The sequence below is a fragment of the Psittacula echo genome (genome assembly GCF_963264785.1).
Source record: "Psittacula echo genome assembly, chromosome: 4".
Lineage (NCBI taxonomy): Eukaryota > Metazoa > Chordata > Aves > Psittaciformes > Psittacidae > Psittacula > Psittacula echo.
The window spans coordinates 25,487,086-25,508,050 of NC_137738.1; the positions used below are offsets into that span (position 1 = coordinate 25,487,086).

The 20,965-nt window shown below is 39.6% G+C and overlaps 1 protein-coding gene across 1 annotated transcript in view; it reads left to right on the forward strand.

The window, feature by feature from the left end:
* AKT3 (AKT serine/threonine kinase 3) overlaps positions 1 to 16,476 on the forward strand; it is a 150,893-nt gene extending 134,417 nt beyond the window's left edge. The window contains exons 12-14 of the mRNA XM_080614898.1: positions 1,431 to 1,518; positions 12,080 to 12,182; positions 15,536 to 16,476. Of these exons, the coding sequence (XP_080471024.1) occupies positions 1,431 to 1,518; positions 12,080 to 12,182; positions 15,536 to 15,621 (277 nt within the window). The 3' untranslated portion in view covers positions 15,622 to 16,476. The remainder of the gene's footprint in view (positions 1 to 1,430; positions 1,519 to 12,079; positions 12,183 to 15,535) is intronic.
* Positions 16,477 to 20,965: the final 4,489 nt, after the last annotated feature.

Genomic DNA, 20,965 nt, shown 5'->3' on the forward strand with positions numbered 1-20,965 from the left:
GTGGGAGCACAGAGGTTAACTGCAGCTCAGCTTTTCTCTGAGCAGCTGGATGGGAAGATAATGAGAGAAGTCTGGAGAGTGCAGGCTAACTGGAATACTTTGCAGAGATGTAGTGAATTTTACAATAAGTAATCGAGAAACAAAGAGGAATACAGCTTGGAAATAACTTTACACCCAGCCTCTGCAAGACTGAGTATTCCAGAATACTTTTGTAATTTGGCAGCAGGGTAGTACCAACATGGATTCTTTTATTTCCTTGGTTGTGGGAATTATTGCTTCTTGCAATAAATGCATTAGAGAGAAGTTTGTCTTACTTAAAAAGTTGCTGTAAAATTTTTCTTTATGTCTTTAGCAGTGCGTTTTAATGAAGGACAGATTGCTTGTGTCACTCTTCTTGTCCATATTTAGTATACATGGGCCGCTTATTCAGTTAAGATTAGCTTTTTTTCCTGTTGCAGTTTCTTTCTGTTAGTCCAGTAGGATAGCCAGTCTCAGGAGGAAGTTAGATGCGAGCTGAGCAGTGCTGAGAGTCCATGTGCTGTTAAAAGGGGCGGAGATCCATGTGTGGTTCTTTCTTGGCCACCAGCAGCAGCTCAGGGATGCTCACTAAACTTGTTTAATCAAATTTGACTTACTAATGAAACAAAAACCTGACAGTTCTGTCTTGTTTTCTCATTGCTGGTTTAGTTTTCTTCTAAGTAAGTGAGCTGACTCTGAGCTGAGTCATCAATGGAAATGATGCTGTAGATGCAAGTGAAAAGGGAGAGGTATAGGCAGGGGTGGGACCCTCTTTGGGCAGCAGTGGCCACTTCCTTGAATTCAGTTCCTAAGATGATTTACCAGACAGTCTGGCTTCGGCAAGCTATGGGCCACACTGAATAGTGTGGTTATTTACAATGGCCTTTAAATAACCTTCTCAGCAGGCCTACAATTTATTAATTTATACTAATTGACTCAGATTGAGACTATTTTATGGTAATTGGTTAATTGTTACAGCACCCAGATGCAACAGCAGTGAACACTGTATAAAAATGATGCGTGAGTCATTACTGATTCAGTGCCTGGCACCTCCTTGGCAAAATTTTATGTCAGCATTGTTGGGTTGGTTTTGGTTTTTAATAGTGCCAGGAAAACAGTTGGTCTTTCAAGAAAACGAAACTTAAGTATGTTTTTAAAATGAATGAATTATTAAAAAAGCTTATCATGGACAGTAATGAACATTGTAGTTGGAATGATAAAATACAATACAGCATGGCATAGATACTTCTGCTATCACGTTTTATCTCTAGATCACCTGAATTCGTATTAAACAGGCGAGAATTGCATATTAAGAGGGTGAGAATTGTTCCCAGGTAGTAAAAAACAAATGGTCACTAATCTTTCTTTGGAGTAATGCTTGTTTAATGTGATCTCTTTTCCACTCTCTTTAGACTTGGTGGAGGCCCAGATGATGCAAAAGAAATCATGCGTCATAGTTTCTTTGCTGGAGTAAACTGGCAAGATGTATATGATAAAAAGGTATGTCTTTACATGGCATTGAATAATCTGGCTTCTGCAAAGTGGTTTCCATGGATAGTCATAGGACTGCTGCTCTCCGAAGTTAGTGTTTTTCTTTGCAACTTTTAGTGTTAATACAAATGAATAATTGTTCTGAATTAGGTGTAATCTTTTGGGTTTTAGTAATAATTTTCCAGCGGAACAAAAATGAATTTTGAAACCCTACTTAAACTCAGCAAAGATTTTTTCTTTTATTTTGTAAATGTCCAAATCTTTTCCTTTCCTTTTTACTTCCTGGGCTTTCAAGAGAAAAGTAGGTGTCTCAAGATAATGGCAGAATATGGAATTGAAGTTTGTCCTGAATTGTCTTTTTATTTCTGCCTTTTATTGAAAAGCTATTTTATGGAAACAGGAAAATTAAGTGATTGGAAGGGACACATAGCAAAACCCTGGGTTTTGATTGTTTGTGTTTAAGAAGAAATCTTTTTCAAACTTATTTTTAAAGAGATATCTAAGAAAATTAAAATAGCATTAAAACACTGAGCCAAAACAGCTTGTGGAGAAAGCAAGTACTGGGAATTCAATTGGAACAGTTTTCTCTAAACCCGGTCCTGTTCCTGTAATGATCAACACTTTGGGGATGATTTTAGAAAATGAATTTATCTTACTCAGTAGTGAAACTCAATTTGACTTAAGTTGTTTTATATACAGAAGCTGATTTTATCTCAGTACTTGTGTAAGAATTTACTTGTTGCTATAAACCCCTTCTATTTTGATAAAGTCTTTTTTTTATATACCCCAACTGTTTTACATTGTTAATCTGTCAGTTGAGCTGCGTAATTTTAAAAGATAGATTTTTCTCCTTTTTTTGCTTTGTTCAAATAGAAGGAAAATGGAAGACATACGAATGAGCAGAATATGTTTATGCTACAACGTCAATGATACAAACTGTTTTTTCAGTTGTTGTTGAACTGGAATTTTGAAAATGTGTGGTTGTTGGTGTGGTACTTCTCTGACAAATACCAGAATTGAAATAGGAGCCTGGATATAATGATACAAAATATGGTACTCTGAAGTTACTTGGTACAAGTGTGATTTTTCCCTGGCAGTATCATGAGGTTTCAGGAAACTCTAAAATAAATAATCAGAGCAAGTATAATAATCAGGTTCTTTATGAGCTCAACCACTGGCTGGTTATTTAAGGACACTGGAGGAAAGCACTTTGAGGATAAAATCTAAAAATACAAGTTGAGGACCTTGGAAGTTTGAAAAAAACCCCACTAAAATCAATTGGATTGCAATGTGCTAGGAGTGGGTGAGAAAGAAAAAGCTGTTGCATTACTCTTGCTCTGTTGAAAAAGATTTTTTAATTATTCTACATTAGAAATAGAATTCTCAATTCTACACTCAACATGATGTTTAGTTAGGAAAATACAGATACTCTTAAATTTTAAGCATGCATTTTGATTCTTTCCATACGACCATGGCAAATGTCTTTCAGTCAAGAACTTATTCTGAGCTATTAAAATCAAAGGGGGTATTTTGCAGGCATTTAAAGGTATATTAAAATTTATATAAATATATGTAATTGCAGGTATTTTGCTTTTGTACTCATGGAGGTGGATATGGCTTATTAGAGTATTATAACAGGAGAAATTGTAGTCATTCGTTGTTTACTCTGTCTATTGTTCCTTTGAGAAACTAAATTTGCCAGTAAAAAAATCAATTGAATTTCCTCAGTTGAACAGTTAACTTCAGGGATCATAGAATTGTTTTTCTGCAGTACTGGCACACCATGTATTCTTTATGGAAAGAACAGCTCATGAAGATGTCTTCTGACAGTATGTTTTTCTGTTTAATTAAGAAATAGTTTTGTTCCTATTACAAAGCCATTTGTCTGGCTGGTTAAAATACCCAATTGTTCTTTCTGCGCACACAGTCTTACCAGCTCTGAAGTATGCAAAGAGTAAAACTGCTCTGAAATACAAACTTGAAACATAATAATAAGGTTAATGAACTTTCACTGAGTAGGTTTATTAGGATGCTTATATGAATATTTTTGAGGTTTTGGTATTCTAAAATAACTCAGGAGGAATGGGCGTCCAAAAAATTTGATTTTCAAATAGATTTATTCTATGCTTGCTTCTGTTGCTGTTTATTATTAGTAGTATAGTCTTCAGCAGTAGGGTCACTTGATGAAATTGATAGTTGATATAATTATTTGCATAGTAAAAATATTTCACAGTATTCTTGCCTGAGGTTTATGCACCATGAAACTGTAATTTTCTGGCTGCATTTCAGGAGTGTGTTGCTGTTAGCAATGAAAGAACTGAAGTTCATATTCAGAGTAGTGGAAACCAAAATATCATGTGTGTTCCAAGTAGTTGCTGGGGGATGGTTTAGTACATGTGCACACTCTGCTCCTGTGCCACTAATTTTAGCATTTTTTGCTAGAGATTACGGTTAGTACATCTCTGTATTTACTAGGTTATCGCTTTACTGATGTGATTAGAAACACAAATATAGATCGGTAAACTTAAGAGTATTTCATGCAATAAACAGTAGCTCTCTAGGGTAAATGATCCAAATGGTCAAATGGAATTATTAGCTCTCTGATACTGCTAAAGAGTTAAACTAATCTGGTACTACACAATGACAATAAAACATTGTATGGGCACATTGGAGCAGAGAGGGTTGTTGCCTTTAAATGAAAAATGTACAGTAGTTAGCATTTGTGATCAGATATATTTATTTTTGGCAGAAAAAACGTGAGGGCATATGAAAGAGAGCAGTCTGTGCCAGGTTCTTCCTGTGATCATCTCAGCCCTGATGAGTTTTTAGCTCTGTGCCTGGGTATGAGAAATTGAATAGTTTGGCAAACTCTGAAGACTTCAAAACCCCATATACTGCTAAATAAAATATTTGCTTTATTTTTAGCTAGGATCAGGAAGCTTTAAAAATTTCTCTGTTACTCATTTAGGAATTGTTTTAGTTTATTTTTATTTGGGTTGCAGAATGTTCTTAAGTAGTTGGATATTCTGTCTAGGGTCTTTCACTGAGCAAAAAACACACAGGCATTAGCATAAAGATAGCAATTTGGGTATGTCTTCAGGATTGCAGCTTGAAGCACTTAGGTAGCCTCATGGCAAAGGAGATCCAGCCCTTGTAGCGAAGCCTGGGTTTCCTCCTGCATGTAATATGGATGAAAGAAGAAAGAAACCTTATGGGAATTTGGGCTGAGATACAGATATCTCCTTTTGATTTCTGATTGTTTCTGAAGCAAATTAGGGAGTGCTAATATATTTATTAGTTAGTACTGGGAAGGGAGTAGGGACAAGTGTCAGTTATGGTTAAAAGCTGGGTTGTCTGACTTGGCTGCAGGCACACTCCTCAGTGTGGAGGCTGCGACTTTCAGCATGGAGTCTGACAGCTGCAAGAAGCCGTTCCTTACCCTTCCTTACCTTTGCTTTACTTAAGATAGAACAACAGCAGATGATAAAATCCCATGGTTGAAGCCTGGGTTCAGGCCTGGCAAAATCTGCAATATAGCTATAACCTTAAATGCATGTTGAGGTACTTTCATATTGAAAGGAGAGAAAATGAGGGAAATTGGAAAATACCAACATCTGGTTTTAGGCTGTTGCTATTTGAGTCTCACTATTTTTGTACAATTACCTGCAGTGCAACAAAGCTTGCAGAAATGACCCTCATTACTTGCTTTTGTGTTGTTGCCATGCGAAGTAGTAAAAAGATCAGAGAACTGCTAACCAGTCAGATCTTTTCATTGTGTTTCCTGTGATACTTCAGACTATATGGGGCAGACCTAGTGGTTGATTACCACCCTTTACCCCAGCTGCTCAAATTTACAGGGAGAAAAATATACATAATAGTGTCTGATTCTTACATTGTTGCTGTAGTCCTGGGAGTGTGGTTTCTCTCTGTCTGTGGTACCAGCATGTTATCACTTGGAAAACAGTTTGTCCATGGGCAAAACCCCCTGCTGAAGCCTGCCTTGCTGTGGATTTGTGCCGTGAGTCATTCCACCACTGAAATCCCAGCCCTTCCTCCTCCCCTGCCTAGGACAACCACATGCAGTGTCCTAGTAGCATGTTTTGTAAGTTACTGAATTTCAGTTTCTGGGCGAATAGACTGTTTACTTGGAACATCATTTAGTAAGTTAGCTGGTTTGTTAATACAAATACTTTTCTTTTTGTTTGAGTTGGGAAGTCTGCCTGTGAACCGTGACGTGTTTTTAGCACTTTCAGCTGAGCATGCGTGTGTGTAAATACAAAGGTGTGTTTCACTGATGTAACCCCATTCTCTTCTCACAGTATACTTTATTTTTCCCACCATTCTGATTTGGCTGATCTGTCTCTTCTGTTTGATTCTAGAAAATAACAACTTTGCAGGTTTGGTTCTTCAGAAAAGTTTAAGGTAGATGAAAGTTTGACGTCTGGACATCAAATCATTAACTTTCATAGTCAGAAAAGACTGTAAGATTTGACACTGTTTTTGACATACATCAGCCTTGAATAATAAACTGGATGGAAATTGTTTAAATGCAGCATATGATGACAGTACAAGGCTTTACTGAAATACCTGTGTTGTAGTTATTTTATAATAGATTTTCAAAATACATGTAAGAAAAGCAGAATTCATCTAATACACTGTAATTTATTAATAAAGAAGAGGCATATCGGTTGGGATGCAGCAGAGATTTTCTTTTTAGGATCAGACAACTTGGAATGTCATACCAAGTTGAACCATAAGTAAGATTCAAATAGTTACTCCTCAGGAATAAAACCTGAAATTGAACAACAGTGCTCACTCTTTTGTATTTATATGGCACATAAAGAATTAGTGTGTTTTGGGAGTTTTGAGATTATAATCTAGTTATCTTGTTTATTTAAATGCATAATTCAGTGGGGGTAGTGTATAGCTGCTCCTCTTCCTTTCACACTTTATCTCAGAATACTATGCAGCTGTAGTCTGTTGGTGAATGAGATTCTTATGGTAGTGCTAATTCTGAGTTTGTTGGAAGGAAAATTCCCTTTACATTAAAAGGAGAAGGAAGATCAGATTGATGTTCTTAAGCATCATATTTTTCATTTGGAAGATCAAGTGCATCACAGTTACTTTGAAGTAGCTTCAGCAACACCAAGACAAATGATTCCTGTCAGATTATCTCTGAGCAAATAATGCAACATATTTTCTCTCATACTGAAGTATTTGTGCAGTTGTTCAGTAAATGTGAGAAAGCTCAAGGTGTAGGACAGAGCCTGTTTGTTCATCTCTGTGTGATGGTAACAGTCAGGTACTGTACCTGCCGCTGTCCTTCCCCGGAGGGATGGGTGGCAGGTTTCCCAGACCCTAAGCTGTAGAAAACCAGTGGTGTTTCTCACATGCTGCTCGTGATGGATTCCAAATGGAAATCCCATTCACTAGAAATAATAAAGACACTAAGAATTCGATATTGCTTCTGCTGTCATTTCTAACATCAAGCCTTGGAAATGGCTGGGGCAGATTCAGCTTGACAGATGGGTGTGAAATGCTTTTTGTCTTGAACATCAACTCTTAATTCACACAGAGTTCAGACTTTTATTTCTTTATTTGTACACACATATACGTATCCATGTATATGTGTGTGTGTAATGCATGAATGCAGAAAATCTGTATTTCTGGTGCTTTGAGTAACTCATGCGTGCTGGAGGTGCCGTCTGCTGTCTGATTCTAGAGTCTTCTGCCTGAATTTGCACAGACCACTAGAAGAGGGAAATTGTCCCATGCTAAGGCTTGGCAGCTGGGACTGAGCAGCATGCTTCTTTCACAGATAGACTAGGCCTGTGCTTAGCAAAAGCGCATCTTACTCCTTCTGGAGCAGGTTATTGGGTGTGCCTTGCAGTGCTCATGTTACTCTTGGACTTTCTGCCTTCTCAGGACGGAAGTGGGGAAAAGTTGTGGCAGTCGTGCCTGGATGCCATTTCCTTGTGGCACCAAACATGAAATGCCACTGGCAATAGAGGGGCATCTTCATGTTGTGATCATCAGAGCTGTAGTTAATGTTGGGTGTTTTGTTCTGTGTAATTAAAGTTCAAATGACCCTTGGGATTATAGAGAAGCTTCTGAGTTCTTACTGAGGTTCTGTATCAGTCTAAGTGGCTGTTTGCAGCAGTTGCACCTTATTTGTCTTTCTGACTGTTTTATTACAGCTGAAATTTGTGGAGATTTTACTGTTTTTCAATATAACCTGACAATTAATGAACAAAGGAGCCACTCCTCCAGAAAGATGATTGCCAAGTTTCTTTGTCATGACCGTGTGTGTTGGTGACATGGTCTACAAAATCTGTCTTGAATGGTTCTGTCCCCAGTCCTCTGAATGTGGTGTTGAAGTACTTATCGCTCTGTGTACACTTGCATGCATCATTTATATCATACTCTGTGCTTCTGCTTTGCCTGAAAGGTTGTTAGAAAAGGATTTGTTAGTACATTTCTCTAATTTTCTTCTGGAGGTGATGCCCAAGCTCTGTGTGCCAGTTCCTTGACAGGAATTATCGTGAAGATTCTCCCATTAGAACTGGGAGTGTGCCTTGCAAGTGTCCCAATGATTGTATGAAGGTCAGAAAAAGAATGTCCTTGAGTTAGAGGGAAGCATTCCTTTGGTGGCAGATGAGAAGCCTGGAGTGGCATGTCCACAAGACTACAGCCACAGTTGGTTTGATGTAGCTGGGGTAGAGCAGACAGAAAGGAACAATCCTCTGTTCTGGCTATCCTCACGGCGGGGCTGTTGGAAATGATACTGTGAGGGAAGGAGGCAAAGTGTATGGAAAGAATTAAGAAACCTTTCAGCAGCTCTCTGTTGAGTTGTATCTGTGTGTCTTGATCTCAGCAATCATTTCCTCTTTCCCATAGGCTGCAGGGGATGGTTGGTGTATGTGAGGTTATAGCTTGTATAAACACCAGTGTAAGTTGTTGTGGGGGAGCCACAGGGCTGCATGGTTTGTTATTGCAGTCACTGGAAGTTTCCCACTGCCTTCAATGTCCCGGATACGAAAGTTACTGCTGTAAGATGGATGAATCCTAAAACACCAGTGACATAAATTTGCACTGGGTTTCTTCTTGGTTATAGCCTGGAGTTTTGGTTTTACCTGTTGCAGTGCCCCAGACAGCCAAACTTCTGCCATAGCTGGAAGTTTCATCAGCTGACTTACTTTCTGGATGTTATCGATAAACAGTTTTCTATTAAGCCTAGTTACCGAGCGTCGAATTGGAGCACCAGCTTCATCCCATCACCTGTGATTGATGAATTTTCTTTTAATAGTGCTTTTCATATGTGATTGAAATTACTACTGTAATTATTTGTTCCTTAAGAGTCATTTAGAGCTGTGCTTCTTTTTCTAAAATAAAGTTTTTGAAGTATTTTCATAACCAACAAGGGAGGTGATCTAAACCTGTAGTGAGGCCCAGTGTTTCTGTGGACAAGAAACTCCACGAACAAACCAACAAAACAAAAATCAAACCACAGGGTTCTGTGGTTTGATTACTGAGAATACCAGGAATTAGCCAGTAAGTTTTTGAGGAAAAAACTTGCCATCTAATGCCTTACGTTTTTCCGCTCCCATTGCAGATTCACAAGTTGCTGTGTATGTCTTACCCTGCCTTTCCATTTGTTTTTAATTAACTTCTTTGAGCTAAACTACAGTCGTTAAAGACTGTAGAGTGGGTGTTTTCTCCTTTTCTTCACATAGTAATTGTAACATGAAAGGTCTCTGCTTTACTTCAGAGCAAGAGTGGTTTGTTCTACTTTCTGCTGTGTTGCACTATTGGAAAAACATTGCTCCTTGTCCTTGACTTGAAAAACAAGAACATTTTTCTTAAGCTTTTATTTTCACATGAGAAGTTTTAATTCTTGTGAAATGGCATTTCCCCTTTCTGATCTGGAAAAACAGTCCCCATTAAGGAGGCAGTAAAATTGTCATGAACCTGTTACCTGGTGGTTTGGGTTTCTTTATAATGAGTTTATCTAATGTTTACTTCTGTTGCTGAGAACTGTGGAAGTGTCTTTTAAAAGGATGTGTAGTGATGGGCACGTGGCCTTGAGTAGAGTACGTTGCCTGGCTTCATGTAATATTTTTTTTTGTAGCTTTCTGAGTGTTTTCTGAGAGAGAAAAGTGACAGAAACAGCAGTGTGGGATGTTCCACAGGAGTACCTTTGTGCACAGCAATTGTGTGGCCACTTTGCTGGGGGGATGCACGACTTTGGAAATCTGTTTGAATAGTGCAGAATTGATGGGATGGCCAGAATACTTACAGAAATCGTTTTCATAGAAGTGCAGGAATTCGTACATTAAAACAGAACAGCTTGTTTCTGGATGCTAAATGTAACTGGATTTATGCCTGGAAGATTATTCTGATGTTGAGTTTATGTACGTTAGCTCCTTAAGCATTTATCCTACTGTGCTCAAAACCTTTACTTCAGATACCCTCTGCTGTGGTATGTTTTCCATTCAGGAGTATGTAAGGAAAAACTGAAATTAGTTTTGTAAAAGTATTAATCATATTTATTGTGCTATTAAATATACGCAAGTGATAGATTTATCTTTGCTTAATAATTGCTTGGACTGTTACTGAAAGTTTGAATCAGATGAAATAGAGTATGTACTCAATGTCTTAGTATGTACTCAGAGGGAGAAGAGAGTCAAACTGTTGAATGAAGGGTAATGTTGAAGGACTTGTAAGCGTATCCTGGGAGAAATGGTGACAGAATCTGGTCCCATGTCCAAAAAACCTCGGTGTTCTGATGTGGTTCTCATATTGCAGAGTACAGTGAAGGCATCTTTCTCCAGCTAACAAGGCTTTCACAATACCAGCTGTCAGTGTAGTACATCCTGTGTGAGAGGGAAAACATGAGAAGAACTGGGTGGCAGTTTTCAACCTGGATTTGGGAATGATGGCAGTTTGTGGGTGCATTTGTAATGGTGAAAAAAATGGAGAGGTTTTATGTGAGTGTGTGCACCTCCACATGCTTTTGTTTATTTTCCTGTTGTCTTGCTGTTTAAGTGCCTTGTTTATGCAGTTTACTGCATTTTAATCTTTTATGCCTCATCCCAATCCATGAAGCATTAGGAGTTAATATTAATGATTTTCTGGATAGAGATACACTGTGAAGAGCATCTTGTTGAAAACCTTTCTTTGGCTGGTTGTGCAGCACTACATACTTACACAGTCTAGTCCTCCTAGGGCAGGCTAGAGGGTTTCTTGTTTGGATGGCTCTGTTTGTGTATTGTGTAGCCTCTTTTGGTTATCACTGGGATCCACAGCTGCTTCTAACACTCACCAGTTCATGCAGATCTCTCCAGCCTGTTAGAAACCCCCAAACCAAAACCCCAACAAATCTTGTGCATTGAACATAGTAAAATAAGGAAAATTCTTACTATTGTAAAAAATTATCATCAAAAAGAAGAGTTTCTGCAGTGTGCGTTGTGTATTGTAAGTTGTGTCTGGTGCACTGAACTAGGGACAGAAGGGGGTGGAACAGCAGTTTCACTTCCTCTGCTGTGGGGAAAATGCACAAATTAATTGTTTGGTGTTAGTGTTCTGGAGTTGAGAGAGATAACATGAAACCAGTGTAAACCACAGCAAGCTCTGATAGTATCAGTGAGCCATAATCTAACCTGTTACACAGAAAGGGAAATTGATACACTATCTTCAGGGTGTGTATTTGTATTTTAAATTGCATGTGAGGAGATAACACCAAAGGGCTCAAGGTACCAGCCAAAACATTGTCCCCTTCTTTACCCTCCTTCCCTCCCCCCGGCATTTGCAATGCCATACGTACTAAACTGCTGCATTGGGGTGGACTGGCACGAGGCGGTGTGATATTCCATACTGAATATGCCTTCCCGTTAAAATCTTTGGCCTGTAGGTGGTTGTTCTGGAGGAGAAGGTGGATATAACCAGTCTGATTCAGAAGAGAGACAAGGAAGTCGAGCTGTGAGCAAATACTAGTGATGCGGTGTTGGGAAATACCACGCTGTACGGTGCAAGCAGTGGGCAGGATTAGATCCACTAAAGCATGAACTGGCCTTTTTTCAAATATAAAACTTATTTTCACATTCATAATTTCTTCTAAAGGCAAGTTCAGATCTAGGCCTTAACTCTTAAATAAGAACAAGAGAAGGTATCATGCTTTCTATGCTCTCTGTGTAGCCCTTTTTGCCTTAGCTGTTTATACTACCCAGTTGTGATGAAGTACCTAGAAGTGCCTGTCTCTGACACTTATGCAGGTAAATAGAATGGCCTGAAGAGTTTCTAGGTAATTATGCAGCTGAATTTATCTGCAAGTCACATGAGAGTGATACTTGGAATTCAGTCGTGTTGTGCTATTAGTTAGATTTTGAACTGGCATTTTTGGGATTGACTCTAATGGCTTCTATCTCTTACTAGAAGCTACAGACTCAGCTGCCTATCGACAGCCGCTCTACTTGTTTGATCTGGGTGTAGGGAAAAAGAACAAACTTGTTTTCCTGGTACTAATTTGGCTGGTTTCAGGTATAATTGAATTTTGTTTCTTGGTCCCTTTCAGCTTGTACCTCCTTTTAAACCTCAAGTGACATCGGAGACAGACACCAGATATTTTGATGAAGAATTTACAGCTCAGACTATTACAATAACGCCACCTGAAAAATGTAAGTCAGAAATTACACATAAGCATAATTTAAAAACAATAAAATCCTAATAAAGCAGTGTATAAGGGTTTTTCTGTTTGAATGGAAAAGCTCTTCTCACTGTTACTAATAAAAATCTTCGTATGGAAGTGCATAAGAGTAACTCTCAATGACAGTGTTCTTTTAAAGAAGGAGTAATTAGAAAGGTTAGAATATTAGATCACTCTGGGTTGGGTTTTGGGGGCATTTTTTTGGTGTGGTTTTATTTTTCTTTTGTTTTGTTGTCTTTTTAAATAAAAGAAAACACCAGCTTCAAATGTTTGCTGGTTGGCATCAAGGTCCCGGTTCAGCAAAGTACTTGGAGCATGGGCACTGCTTTAAGCACATTGGCCGCTGCTGGTGGCATCAGGGGGTTCTAGGTTCAGTGAGTTGGACATGTTTTAAATTACTTCGAAGACAAAAGGAGTAAAATAAAAAAAGAGGCACCAGAGACAAGCGGGCGACTCCTGTGGAGGTGTCAGTTACCTGAAAATGAAATTTCCTGACAAAGTCGTGTGCTTCAGCAGAGCTTTAAAAGACGTTACCAATATAGATGTAACTGCTCTGCTGGGCCTTGCAGTTTCCTTGTTGAAGTGAGTGTAATGTCACCATAGTTTGTATTTTTGTCATCTTCTCCTACATACACAAGAATCATGATCCAGTCGGCCAAGCTAGGGCTTAACAGAGTTACTTACCAAGGCAGAGCAGTTAAAATCTCGCTGCCAAGTTCTTGACTGAATTTCCCTTATAAGTGAGATTTTTTTGTTATTATTATTTTTTTTGATTGGAGGATGGGGAAGGAGCATCACAAAGGTGGACAATAAAGGCTGTGGTTAAAGTTGTTTACCCTTTCATAGAGCTAGCTATGTTTCGGTGTTTTAGGATCCCCAGGTTTAGCTGCAGTTTTCTGTTGGCATACAGATCTGGAGTATTTTCTGGATTTTGCATTTCAGTGTTTAAACAGAGTCATTTAAGTGATTTTAAGTCTCCCTGCTGTGATAAAAATACACCTTTCTTCTCCCATTCATCTTGATGAGAATTTGGTCATATTTGTAATTTGAACAAATTTTGTTAAAATTTGGATTAACTTGGAACCTGTTGATTCTGTATCATAAAGTCCTGATCTCTTGAAACTTCACATGTGCAATGAGAATGGCTATTCATCCCTCGAAGGCTGAAGCAATAGAAAATATGTGACAGGCTACCGAGACTTCAGCTTTACATTTACTGAATGCAGAGCAGATGATCAGTACCCATGCAGGGAAGTGACCGATCTCCCCGAAGTACTGACCCTGGCCTCTGGTGATGGTCTGGCTGCTGCAGAATGAAACATGGCTTGGGCTGCAACCTCACCCCAGTCACGAGAATAATACAATGGGGGGTGATGCCCAGCAGCAGTGCAGAGATCAGCTGCAGCGCTGCTACTGGGGGAAGCCCTCCCAGAGAGCTGGCAGGGCTGCATTGCCCAAGGCTGCGGTAAGTAGCATCGGCGGCAGCACAGAGGTGGAAGTTCTCTTGTGCCAGGTAGATCTGGAAAACTGCTGCCACTTTCAGTGAGCTGCAGTGGCTCAAGGACTACAGGGGTTTCCATTTTCTGAGTATTGCAGCATGTCGTGGTTTAAGCCCAGGCCGTAAATCAGAACCACGCAGTCTACTTCCCCCCCCACCCCCCCAGAGGGACGGGGAGGAGAATCGAAAGAATGTAACTCCCACGGGTTGAGATAAGAACAGTCCAGTAACTAAGGTATAACACAAATCACTACTGCTGCCACCAATAATAATAATGATAAGGGAAATAACAAGGGAAGAGAATACGATACCGCCCGCTGGAAATGAGCCCAACAGAGAAGAGGACGTGCCCTTCTGGGTAACTCCCAGTTACATCCCCGGGCATGACGTGCTGTGGTATGGAATACCTCTTTGGCTAGTTTGGGTCAGGTGTCCTGTCTCTGCTTCCTCCCGGCTTCCCCTCCTCCCTGGCAGAGCATGAGACTCACAAAGTCCTTGGTCAGGGTAAACATTCTGACCAGCAACTGAAAACATCGGCTTTATCAGTATTATCCCCAGGCCGAAAGTCAAAACCACAGCGCTGCACCAGCTACTAAGAAGGAGAAAAACTGACTGCTGCTGCTGAACCCAGGACACAGCAGGAAATGGTTTTAAATTATTTTCTTTTAAAATCTACAAGTAAATGTATTATGTACGATATGGCGTTATATCTGCCTGCTGTGATTACGCAAAATGGGCTTGAAATGTGTTTTAGGTTGAGTTGGTTACTGTGTATCAGAAAGTTAAAGTTACTGCTGAACCAAAGATCTTGTATAGTTACAGAAATAATTTTTATAACATTCAGGCCAGTTATTTAGATACCAAAGCTTTACAAATCATGCTCAGTGCATACTGAAACTCTATCTTCTATCTACAGCAATCAAACTGAGCAAAACAGGCTCTGTTAGTTAACCTAATTTAAATTGACAGTGTGAAAGGGAGATTGTACTTGAAATTACAGAACTGAAGCATTGTTGAAGTCAGGTGGCCTAATCAGAGCAATTGCTCCAACCTGCATTAACCCTAGGTTTTTATACATAGAATGTATAAAGATACAAAAGATACATAATTGTGAAAGGTTGTATATAAATACATTGTTAGAATAACAGTTTCAATAGGAGTCTTTAAGGATAAGCACAAAAATCCATGTGAGAATGTAGATCCAAATTCTCAGAGTTAGACAACATCTGGTGCCTGGTTTCCATTGGCACTGCAGGAATTATGTAAATAAAAATATTTATGAATTTGGCTTTTTCCATGTTTCCTCTGATCCCAGTAAATACTGTAAAAATAGTTTACTAAGAAATGATATGTAAGAATTGAAACACATAGAACCTGCATGAACTGTTCATTTTGTAGCTGTTTTTCCTTTTAACTCCCTTTGAAATGGAGGAATATTGAAATAAGATTATAATTTCCCGAACTCAGTTTAAGAAACAATGAAGCTGGCTGCTTCGATCAGCCATCAGCTTTTGTGCTACCAGAAGCTAGATGTGCTGGCATGTTTTGAATAGCCTAGAAGGGGTAGTAATAATTGAAGTTCTCAGGTGATAGTCATAATAAAACAAACCAACCAGCCCACCCAGCTTGAAATAGATGGTGACTTATTCAAATCCTTCCAGTGAGCGTCACTCTACTGTGTAAGTGTAAGCTTACATGACTAAAGTCTTGCTTCAACTTGAACCTTTAACCTCGGCATTGAACACTGAAAGATGTGCTGAGTATCAGGGGAATAATAAAACTTTGTTGCAAATATAATGACGTTTTGAACTTCTCCCTTAATACAGATGACGAGGATGGTATGGACTGCATGGACAATGAGAGGCGGCCACATTTCCCTCAGTTTTCCTACTCTGCAAGTGGACGAGAATAACTTTTTTGTTCTGCTGCTTCACTGTCATCTTAGTTTTATCACTGAAAATGGTTCCTGAACATCACCACCAGTACTAGATACTATTTAAGATAGCAGGGGCACTTTCAGAGACCATTCCAAATTGAACAAGTTGCTTTCCCAAACCTACCTAAAATCCATTTTGGTTTGCATGAAATAGGAGAATTTCTCTACTACGCTCTCCCGCTGTTGCTGCTGCCCACAGTCTCAGTATAATAGCAATGTCAAGAGGTTACTAACAGTTTCTCTGAAGGTAGATGACTTGGCTTCAGCAATGTACATCTTGTGCACAAGTAGCCATCTATTTTTCCTCACAGTGGAAGCTAAACAAAAAACATGTTGATCCAGCTTATCTTCTTCAAGAAGATGTATCAAAAATGTAATAGTCTAAAGAGACTAGTCGGTAACCTTTCCTTGCATCTGTTTGTGCTGGTTAGAACAAGGCAACGTAGGGGTGGTGATGTACATATGCAAGGTTTTTGTTAGGCATATCATTACTTGAAGCAGGTCTCTGTCATTAACATCTGGCTGGAATTTGTTTGGGGAACGTTTGCGAGAAGGACTTAAACTGTTGATATATATAAATATATATATATATTATTTTTTAATTACTGTTGGATACTACAGAAGAAGCAGAAGGGCTGGGCTCACCCAGCCTGCCACTTAGAACTTCCAGGTTCATGTGCAATCATGGAGAATCGAACATTATACATGCAAGAAATGAAGGCATAAAAGCAGAAGTTTAAGGGGTCTTATAATTTGCACCAGATAACATCTTTCTCATGCTTTTCTTTTTCTTTCATGATATACATCACCTCTGATGGCTGAAGAATGTAGACAGGCATAATGGTATTGCTTTTCACCAAAATGTGTGCACCAAGGTAAACAGGTGTTTGCCTTACTCGTTTTTCTTTTGAGGTTGTGAATTAGCTTTTTCTCCAGGTGTTTAACTCTGAACAGTCTTTTTATTTTGGTTGTTTTTTTGGTTATACTGCGGTAGTATTTATTTTTAGAGATAAGGATTGTATGTGTCATGTTTGCAAATGCTGCTACATCTTAGATAGAACAGGCTTAGAGCAGTTAATTTTGTACTATATGGAAGGACTGTACAAGCTGAAGGGAATAATGCACTTTTCTCCCATGTGGAAATTTTAACAAGGCTCTGAAATTGTACACACTGCTTAGAATCAGATTTTTATGAAAGAAATACTGTTGTTTAATCATTTGGCAGTGGAGGTGAGGAATTCCAACTTCATGTGCCAAAGGGTTAAAAACAAGCAGACAAAAAAGCTACATCTTGTGCTCCATAAATGTGATGTAAGAGGCTGATGGCACAATAGCAAATTTCTGTTCTGTATGAAGGAATTGCATTTGAACAACAAGACCACCGTGATTACAAGAAAAGCACTTTATTTTAATGATTAAAATAGTAAATTTCTGGGATCAGCCATTCTCAAGGAAGGTTTGCCCTCAACCAAAAGAGTCCCGAAACCCATCATGTTACATTAACTGTGGTACCTGATTGATTGAATTTAAAGCATCATGAGAAACGCTCCACTGATAGGAAAAGGTCTTTTGATTTCTGAAGATCTGTCTCTAAAAAGCATGTGCATAAACTTCAGCTTTGATCTTCAGCAATGATAATCTTAATAATAAACCCTTTGGTGCTAGGAGTCGGGACGTTAGGCAGTGCGGTGATAGTGCGCACGTGTCCTTGCTAACGACACCCAAACCCCCTGACTCTGTGGGATTATCATTCAACGTATCTCTGCGTTCGGATCGTGTTAGGTCCTACGAAGACTGTGATAGCGCAGAGTATTGCTGGTTGTGTTGTGTGAATGAGTAGACGAGTCTGTCAAGAGAGATATTCCTCTGCAGATGCCTTAGCCTCTTGATGTGGAAGGTTGCGTGCCCTAGCATGAAGCCCACTGCTGGCAGTGCATGTGCTGGGACGGTCAAGGGGTAGACGGGCATTTAGCAAGGCAGCTAAAGACACAGACTAATTTAGAGTTTTTCATGTTTTGTGTTTTCTCTTTAGTAATGGATGGATAATCAGTCAGAAATATATCATGATGTATATTCTAACTACATAAGATCTCCTTCTGTCACCTTGTAACACTAAACATGTCTAGGGATTAGATTATCCCTCTGCAGAAAGAGGAGCACAGCACATGCGTTGCAGGTCTGTTTGGCACTGGTGGCATAGAGGTGGCTGTGCCGATGCAGTGAGTGACTGACTGAAGTAACTGAGTACTTATCAATCAGATGGGCATTAATTAGTTTTCTGCAAAGGCCTCGTGCTTACAGACTGAAACTATGGTGATTCAAAATCTGTTACATGCCTGTGTTTTTCCCCCTGTGTTGTCAGCTTGTAATAGCAATAAGTCTCTTGACACAGGGCTCCTGTAGCTAATGCCCAGCCAGCGCCGTGCCTCTGGCCAGCCGCTCCTTGTGTGCAGAAGCAGCCCTGTGGTTAGTGCACCATTGCGTAGTGAGCTAGAGTGCGGTTTGCAGTAAATACCTGTCAGTGAGCTATTTCAAAACCCTCTGAAGACTTCACTTTGCATTGGGTTGTCTGCCTTCCAGAACATCATTGAGCAAGTTTATGCTACAGAGAGAGTCAGCGGCCACTTCGTGCTGCCCAGGGTTGGGGAATTCTCTCTCTTACCAGTGTTAGAAAGGGATGAAAGACAAGCGGGCAGGCGGTGCCACAAGAAACTCTTGAAGCTCTTCTTTCGCTGTTTGCAGTTGTGGTTGGATTTAGGTGGGAGGTGGTGGCGGTTACCTTGGCGAGCCTTTGGAGCACAGTATGTTTCAGACTTTGACTCCAGCTTGTACTGACTTCCATGACCTAGAGTATGCCCTCCTTGTACTGCAGCCATCTCGGAGGAAGTAGGTCATTTCTGTTTGGATTTTGGCAGTTTTGCACACAGCTTCACTTTCCACACTAATCCATCTTCCAGTACATTCCTATCGCTTAAAGAACATTTATTCCAGTATTTTTTTGCGGTTTTTTTTCCATCTTTACTTGCGGCTTCTTCAAGCTGACTGTTCTTGCAGGGGCCATGTGCTTCTCCTAGAGTACAAAAGTAAGGTCTTTCCTTACTAACTGCAGGGTCTATATATTACACCTCAATGTACACACTTTGCTGCTACTGTTTGTACTGTCTACAGTAGAATTTCCTTATCTTGCTCCTGGTAGTGCATTACAGGCAAGCATGAAATGTAAAGTATTTATTTAAATAAAAACCTCTAAATTGGTAATTGAATTACCTCCCTGTAGCTTTAGAGTTTGTGACATTTCTTGACCTTGCTAGTTCTTTCATTAGATCCATGCAAGATCTAGTCATATGGTTAAGGATATTAAGCAGACACGACTATGAACCCAAGGAACCGTATTACTGTAGGTCATACTTAAACTGTTTATTTCCTTAAGTATATGACCCACAAGGATGTGAAATAACTACAAGAAACTGTTTTTGTACACTGTACATCCTTAGTATTTTTACACGTATATGATAGGGATGCACATTATTTTCCTTCGTACAGACAGCTTAAATAAAGCACTATGTCAATCTGCTACTTCTGTGTTTTTTAATGCTAATTTGTTCTGGAGGTTTGTAAATATATATATATATGTTCAAGCTTGCCACAAAGGACGTATTTTTTTATATCTGCACATTACTATTAAATATCTTAGAGGATAAAATTCCTAAGTTGTTCTGTGTCAGAGAAAGAAAAACTGAAATGAGAAGGCTATATTGCAGATTACAAAAGATTTCTCGAGTTTTGGGTTAAATATTTACTTCATATTTTAAAGTAATTTTATATAGGTTAGACATTTCAATCCTGAAATGCACAAAGAATTTACTTAATTTCTTCTTACAAGAAAATGTACATCATTATTTTTTTATCACTGTGTATATAATGACCTGTGCATGTTTAGTTACAAGTTTTATTTGCTGTGAAGTCCTAGTGATAACTGTAACTTGCTGTGACGTATTTCAAATGCTGGGTGATCAGTTTCAGCTTGTACATTATTTACAGTATTGTCAAAAAAAAAGTTTTTATGACCAAGCAAGATGTATCTGTGCTTTAGACTGAGGCTGTTCCCATACAGATGGATCATGTTAATTCCATGAGGTGCATGTCACTTGTAAAAGGAAATTTGGGTTGTACTTTGGAAGGAATGATGGGCTATGTTCCTATCAGAACACCCACGATTGAAGTGATTTGTCATCTGATGAAATTCCTAGCCTTGCATCCTGGAGCTAAGTAATGCCTTAGGGTAAGGAGAGGAAAAAATGGGCAGGTGGGATTTGCAGGGCACCTCGGAGTGGGACTCTTTGAAGCCCATGAGCTGGCCCAAGGCCATTTGTACCAGCTGGCTCTGAGGGCTGAGTGTCCCTAGAGACCTGGGTTGTAGCTCAGGTCTTGGGCAGGAAGGCTTCCTTGGAATTAGAGGTGCTTCATCCAGCTCTCAGGGTTTGGATTTTTTTTTTCCCTTCTGTTTTCTCCCCCACCTTGTAATAAGGAAGTGCATGAGCCAGTAGTTTGGTGGGAATAGGTGACTGGTGATCAGAACTCAGCTGCAGCAGCAGCAGCAGGACTGTCTGGCCAGGCTGCACCCTGTGTCACAGGATCCTGCTCTGGCTGTGGATGTGGGATCTCCTGGATTTGGTCACCTGGTCTGACACTTGTAAACTTTCTAAACCCAAGCATTTTGTGCCTAAGGAGAAGTGGGGTGGGGGAGAGCTTTAGACAGGTAGATCTGGTGCTGCCTGTGCTTAATGACTAATTAATTGCTACAAAATAGAGTAGCTGCTGCCTGGAAATTGATTCCTTCTAGACTCCCAGCAACGCACTGGATTGAGCCTACTCCTGAGATGAGTGTGAACACCTCCCAACCCAGGATGCATTGAGATGAAGCATGGCTGTGCATGTAGGTGAGGCAGGTCCGAAAGGTTGAGGGTCCAGCTGTGCCTTGGGCCAGGGCACAGCAGCTCCAGGATCTCGGTGAAGCCTAAATGTTGGGACTAGGTGCCAAGTTCTTTTGGGTGTGTAGTTTATAGGCACTTTCTCCTATCTACACACAGATTTGTGCTGTGGAATAATAAAAAATAGATTTAAACAATAAGTTTGCATATTCCTACATTTATAAACGTATATTCTTATACCTGTGTAACCATCCATAAAGTAGTGACACTTAAATAATTGTCAGCCTGATTACTGTGGAAAACCCAGTTTTTGACTGAATTTACTGTGGTCAGTCTTTCTTGTCCTAAAGACTTGAGGCCATTTTAAGCGTGTTTATTGTCAGACTGGA